General features: G+C 59.8%; 1 protein-coding gene across 4 annotated transcripts; it reads right to left on the minus strand.

Annotated features, from left to right (window-relative positions):
- Positions 1 to 62: 62 nt before the first annotated feature.
- On the minus strand, positions 63 to 3,751 carry DNTTIP1 (deoxynucleotidyltransferase terminal interacting protein 1). 4 transcript variants are annotated; one of them, XM_065032052.1, is made up of 13 exons: positions 3,592 to 3,751; positions 3,454 to 3,524; positions 3,252 to 3,348; positions 2,957 to 3,055; positions 2,748 to 2,816; positions 2,365 to 2,550; positions 2,073 to 2,134; positions 1,924 to 1,969; positions 1,431 to 1,489; positions 1,189 to 1,249; positions 759 to 830; positions 443 to 498; positions 63 to 231 (listed from the first exon to the last, which is right to left on the minus strand). In XM_065032052.1, exons 1-13 carry the CDS (start codon positions 3,676 to 3,678, stop codon positions 93 to 95), a joined length of 1,104 nt encoding a protein of 367 aa, XP_064888124.1. In that variant the 5' UTR covers positions 3,679 to 3,751; the 3' UTR covers positions 63 to 92. The 4 variants fall into 4 exon arrangements, with proteins under 4 accessions (XP_064888124.1, XP_064888126.1, XP_064888127.1 ...); XM_065032054.1 differs by having other exon boundaries at positions 2,365 to 2,421; positions 3,592 to 3,750; XM_065032055.1 differs by lacking the exon at positions 759 to 830 and having other exon boundaries at positions 2,365 to 2,421.
- Between the last annotated feature and the right edge of the window lie 2,569 nt (positions 3,752 to 6,320).

Below are 6,320 nucleotides of genomic sequence, written 5' to 3' on the forward strand. Positions count from 1 at the left end.
TTGGTCCCGCGATCTGGCCCTTAAAGGGCCAGAGCCCCAAAATTCTCTAGGACGCGGTGGAGGCGAGTGCGAAGCGGCTTTATTGGGGGCCCTCAGGGCTCGGGCGGACCCTCAGGGACCGGCACATCCCCCCCGCGGCGAAGCGTCTCCATGTGCTTCTGCATCTTCTCTGTCATCCATGCAGGCGGGATGAAGGGCTTCAGCTCCTCCAGCCGCAGGTCAACGGAGTCCCTGGCGAGAGGGAAGGGGATCAGACTGAGGGGACCCCACCACCAACCCCCAACCAGCTCTAAACCCCGGACACCGACCCAACCAGCACCGAGCCCCCAAACCCCAGCAATGAGCCCCCCACCCAATACAGAGCAGGATCCCTCCAGCATGGGGGCTCCAGGGCAGCACCCCACCCTCGGCAGCACCGCGACAGCTCTGCCTGGGGCCTCACCTGTAATCATCGCTGGCTGCCAAGTCACGGATGTCCTCCTCCACAAGCAGGTAGGCCTGTGGCACAAGGGGACACAGCTCAGGGTGGCCACGCACCCCCAGGCACCACGAGGGCAGTGCCGCAGCCCGCATCCTCCCCAGTTCCGGCTGCACCACTTGCCCGAACCTGGGGGCAGCCGAGGGACCTCTGTGGTCCCCACGGCTCCCTGCCTGCGCGCCCTGCCTGGCCTCCTGCCCGCTGCTCCTCCGCCCGTGCTGGCCCTGGGGGTCCCTGCGCGGCCCCGCCGGCTGCAGCAGCCCAGCCCGGCCGTACTCACCATCTTGCCCCCAATGGCCCTCATGTGGTGCTGCTCTGTCAGCCACTGCTTATCCTGTGGGTCGGCTGCGTACTGCAATAAAGCAGCGAGGACCTGGCTGAACACAGGCAATGCCTCCCTCTCTGACCCCCCTCCTGCAGGACGCTTCACCCCACGCTCCCGCAGCCCAGGGGCCCCGCCAGGGGGCTCAGCCCTGCCTGCTCCTGCTGCAGTCTCCAGCCCTGGCTCCTCGCACACCCACCACCTCGGTGGCTGTGCTAAGCCGCTACTTCTGCTCCAGCCTGAGAGCCAGACTGTGTGTGCACCTGCTCCAAACAACAACCAAGGGCGTGGGAGGGAAGAAGCGAGCCAAAGCACACGCTCCTGAATCCCACCAGGAACCGTTCCCGGGCAAACCCCAAAGGAGGATGTGTCCTAGGTGGCAGCTGACCTTAAAGAGGTGGGGATGCTTGATGTAGAGTCGCCCTCTTGTTCCTCCCATCCCGAGAGCTCTGCAAGAGGAACAGGGAGGTCAGATCTGGGCAGGGGGTGGCTGTGGCAGTACGGGAACACCTCCTCTCCTCCCCAAGCCCTTCCTACTGCTGTGAGGCAGAGAAGTGAAGTGACACAGGAGGAGCCTTATGGGCTCCTGCCTTGGAGCTGCCACCCTCCATTGACAGGGCCGTTCCTTACTTGTTTGCTCGAGATCCAAGCACAAAGGTTGTGGTTTCAGTCAGTCGGGATGGATCCCACTACAGAGCAATTGGAAAAGGGGCAACATTAGCAATGAAAATGGTCTTGGCGCATGCTCCACGAGCCTCAGCGCTCTGACAGGAACCTCGGAACCGCCCCAGCCCGGGACGGAGGGAGATGGTCACAGAGCTGGGGACCTGCACAGGAGGGAGGTTACATCCCTCTGGGCTGCTCTGAGCAGTCTCCCTTGTGGAAAACACTGTGGGATCCTCCTGGCTACTGCTGCTCTCCACAGGCGGCCTAAGAGCGGCACCGCAGAGCTACAGGCTGCAGTGCCCGGGAGACAAGCAAAGGCCTCCGGGCACTTGGCTCCTCTCCTTGCTTCTCTCCTGCACTGCGGGGCCATGAGGGCAGCACTCAGCTCTGCACCGTCCCCGCTGCCGCAGCTGTTGGGGAGGAGAGGGGGAGCCCAGATGTGTCGGCCAGTCAATACCTTTGGTCCATCTCTTCTCACGGGCTCTGAGACTTTGAGCTTCCACCTGAGGGGAAGGAAAATGCGGTAAGAACAAGTCCCATTCGAGCAGCTTCGTTTTCTCCCCCGCCCGCCTCAAACAGGGGATCTGGCTCAGCACTCATACTCACGCAGCCATGCCTGAGACGCCACGATCGTTCAACAGGCTCTGTCCTGGAGGCCGCCCCTTTCTCTGCACAGAGAAAACCTTCAGTGGCTCGGCTGTGCAGGCTGGAGACCCTGCTCGTCATCCTTCCCCTCCCAGGGAAGCTGCTCATTTTGTCATGAGCAGAAGTGCCAACTGGCACAAGAGCCACCCCAAAAGCTGCCCGTGCACTTGCACACCCTCATACTGTGGGAATGGCCAGGAAGGAGGGGCAGGCTTCATGGATCATAAAATCCCTGTGCAGAAAAGCCTCCTACCTTTTTGGGAACAGGGCTCCCTCGACGGCTCAGCTCCTCATCCATCTGCCGGCCACGCTGCAGAAGGAATGGCCGCAGGATGAGGATGAGCAGGGCTGTGTGGGCCCTGCACACTGGCCAGCTGCTTGCGCCTTCACTGCGCCAGAGGCAGAGAGCACGAGGGCGCAGGGAAACACCAACGCCAGCCTGTCTCAGTGAGGGGCACCGAATTGCAAGGAGCAGTGGCTGCACCCGGGATTGTCCTTGTCCTGTTGGAACTGTTCCCCCCCGCCCCACACCCCAGCTCCGCCTCCTCGCCAGTGCACTGACAAAGGGGCAGAGAACAAAGCAATTCCAAGCCCTTACAGGTCACTTAGACCCATGGAAACAGTAAAAACTTTTACCTTTGGTCCTGCCTGCTCATGGGGCAACCTGGGAACAACCTTTTTGCCATCAGAAAAGAGCAGTTTGGCCTGCAGGAAGAGTAAGAAGGGTCACCCAACCATGGGCTCAGAGAGGGACCTGCCAGCAACTCCCACTGCTGCGTGTCTGCCGAAAGCCCCTTAACAGCCCCTCGCTAGCAGGGACGGGATGACGGGGGGCAGCCCTTCACCTGCTCCAGGCAGCTCTGACAGGTCTCCTGGATGAGCTGCTCCGGGTCCACCTCCTCCCCAACGTTATCGCGCACATTGATTGCTGCCTTCTGGAAGAACTGGAAAGACAGTGGCAGGAGAGGTTAGAGTAGAGCCTGAGCAGCCAGGCAGTGCTGGGGCAGGCACGGGCACAGCTTCCCCACTGCAGCCACACGCCAGCAGGCAGGGGACAGGTGCGATGGCCTCACAGAGCACCCACAGCAGAGCTCTGTCTGGGAAGCCGCAGCCAGAGGGGCCTGTCCCTGCAGCTCTCACCTTCATGTACTTGTTGAAGACGCCCTGGATCTCCTCGTTGATGCTGGGCTGCAGGACGGCTCGCAGCAGGTCCATGGACACGGCCGGGTCCGTGAAGCTGAAGGTGCAGAGTCAGGGGGGGCGGGACCCCCTGCCCGCTCTGCTCTGCCAGCCCGGCCCCGTCCCGCTGTTCGCGCTCCCCCCGGCCGCAGCCCGCCCGTACCTGGTGCTCATCTGGGAGCGCCGCCCGCGCCGCTGCACCTGCCGGTGCTTGATCATGATGTTCCAGGGGCTCTGCGGGACACACGCGTCAGCCGCGGCCCGGCCCCCGCCCGCCCGCCCGGCCCGGCCCCCGCCTCACCGTGCTGACCAGCTGCTCCTCGGCGCCGCCCGGGCCCTCCTCGCCCGGCGGCCCCGGCTGCTGCTCCGCGTCGCGGGCGGCGCCCATGGCGGCGGCCCCGGCCCCGCTCCCGGCCCGCGCCACCGGAAGCGCCGGGCCCCCTGCGCGTCATCGGCCCGCGACACCCCTGCCGCGTGCCGGAAGTGATGGGCTGCCATGGCAACGGCGGCGGGAGCGCGGGGCGGGGGGACGCACCAGGGTTTGGGGACGGGAGTACACACCGGGGTTTGGGGACGGGGGGGACACACCGGGGGTTTGGGGACGGGGGGACGCACCGGGGGTTTGGGGACGGGAGTACACACCGGGGTTTGGGGACGGGAGTACACACCGGGGTTTGGGGACGGGGGGGACACACCGGGGGTTTGGGGACGGGGGGACGCACCGGGGGTTTGGGGACGGGGGGACGCACCGGGGGTTTGGGGACGGGGGGGACACACCGGGGTTTGGGGACGGGGGAACACACCGGGGTTTGGGGACGGGGGAACACACCGACCTGTGCATGTGGGGTCCGTCGAGTCATCAGCGGTGTTGCCAGAATTTCATTACCATCATCACCAAGCTTTTAATGGGCTTATTATAATTGCTCTGGATTGTTAGCAACAAAAATTGGATGTTGTCCAGAGGAGAGGAGAAATAAGTATGGATATAGAAACTCATGGGAAAGGTGAAACGTGTTTCTGTTCAACCTGCAAGAGCTCATGGAGAGAGCTCAGGTCTCTGTGCCGCAGAGGACAGCGGCTGGTCGCTTTGCATCCACTGCGAGAGGACAAGAAGACCTTGTGCTGGGTTGAATCAGGTGAGACTTGGATAGACCTTTGGAAAGTCTTCCAAATTATGATAACACTTAAATCCTGGAACAAATTCTCAATAAAGGAGCCCATGTCTTTGCAGGGGTAAGGCTGTCTTTTTAAGAGCACATCAAAACAATATCTCTCAGGGATCACCTAAACAAGGAGGTGACTTGTTTGGTTCCACTCCACCCCCGGTTTATGCTGGTAATGTTTTGGTGTCTCTGTGCGGTAGGTGCACATGACAGAACATGCCAGCCTGTGAATGTCTGCCAGACACAGCGGCTGCTCCTCAGCTGAGGTTACTGAGTGCTTCTTGGATTCCCAGAGGGACATTGGACATGTCTCTTCCGTCCCTCAGTGTCCCTCAGCAGCAGCGGGAGCCTCTGGAACAGGGTCCTGGTCCTGGCTTAACATGCAGCCTCCTGCAGCCAAAGCTTTGTGATCCCACCGGGTCCCCACAATGGTGTTGGCTCTGCCCATGTCACCGCAGGGCTGCGGTGTGGGATGGGCAGCACACGGGGTCAGCAAACTTCAGCTGTGTAACGTCACTTAGCATCAAACACGAAAATCACACCAGCCTCCACAGAAGGAGAGCGGGCAGGACATGACAGAGGAGTCTGTTCAGTGGGTGAGGGGCAGGGAGGGAGAAGCTGAGTGGTTTGAGCACCGAGAGCCCCTTTCCCGTTGAGCAGTGTCAGCCGCAGGACGTTCTGTGTCTGCCATGGCTGCGGGTACGGTCCTGGTCCTGGGGCTGGGACAGGACCTGCCAGATTCCTCTCTCCCAGGAATCTGTTTCAGTAGAGAAATGTGCTCGTCAGACATTCTCCTTTATTAGTTCCATACAAGTTAACTATAGTTAACTATAGTCAGACTATAGTCAGCTAGGACAGAAACATGCCAAAATGACGGCGTTGTTCCCAAAGGAGGAACCGCGGGAAGTGCGGGGGCAGGGGCAGAGGCAGAGCTCCCCGCCATGGCCGTCCTGCTTAGAATGAGCCTGCAGTCCCGCAAGTTGTTCCGGATGGTTTCCGGTGCATGGAAGGGAGTCAATGCTACAACCACAAGACTGCTCCATAGGGCATCCTACTCGATGGTGATTAAAAGCGATGGCAACGTGCGATAAGCATTGGGCTGCTGGGCTGGGCCATGGAGCTGTGAGGTGTGAAGTACCGGATCTTTGACAGACATGGGCGGTTCGTGTAGAAATTGCATCTGGATTGAGTCACAGGCACGAGGAGAAGACTAAACCTGTACTTAAAGCATATTTCTTGCAATGAGCCCTCTTCCCACACAGGTTTTCATTGTGTGCAATTCAAGAAGAAATAATTAAGTAGGGAAGGAAAAATTTGCAAAATCAGATTCTGACTAGCACTCCTGTGTGACCTGAGAATAACTTAATTTAAATGGGTTGACACTCACATAATTGAAGTTACTACTTAATCTGTTATTTCAAACATATTAAATAAGTCTTTACGCTGAAATGAGATGCAGAGAAAAGGGAAGTTAATGTGGCATTACGTTTAATTTTTCATTTAACCTTAATGTGAGTCTCCAGCGAAGGTCGGCAGTTTGAACAGGGGGTTGAAGGCAGATTCCTGTGCTCTCCTCATCTTGGGCGAGCTCTTGTCCTCAAAATCCCAACACTTCTCCCTCCAGGGAGCCCCTCTCACCATCGCCCCATCCCACTGGAGCAGCCGCTTGCTCTGGCCCCACGGCTGCCAGGGTTTGTGGCTCCAGTGCCCGCGGTTCCGCGGGGGCCGTGGGTGCTCGGGCGGGTGGGGCTGCTCAGCCTTGTCCTCAGCCCGGGCAGCCTCGGCCATGGGCAAAACAGACATGACTCAAGGGAATTTTTAATTAATTTAATCTATTGCCAGTTAACACAAACTTCTACTCGCTGAT

Source organism: Columba livia, chromosome 16 (assembly GCF_036013475.1).
Source record: "Columba livia isolate bColLiv1 breed racing homer chromosome 16, bColLiv1.pat.W.v2, whole genome shotgun sequence".
Taxonomy (NCBI): Eukaryota; Metazoa; Chordata; class Aves; order Columbiformes; family Columbidae; genus Columba; species Columba livia.

Excerpts from the sequence above, each read along its gene's own strand:
- DNTTIP1 (XM_065032052.1), bottom strand. The coding sequence starts at position 3,678 with ATGGGCGCCGCCCGCGACGCGGAGCAGCAGCCGGGGCCGCCGGGCGAG. Across the intron at positions 3,525-3,591 it reads AGGAGCAGCTGGTCAGCACG|AGCCCCTGGAACATCATGAT; the intron begins GTGAGGCGGGGG and ends TGTGTCCCGCAG. Across the intron at positions 2,817-2,956 it reads GTCAGAGCTGCCTGGAGCAG|GCCAAACTGCTCTTTTCTGA; the intron begins GTGAAGGGCTGC and ends CTCTTCCTGCAG.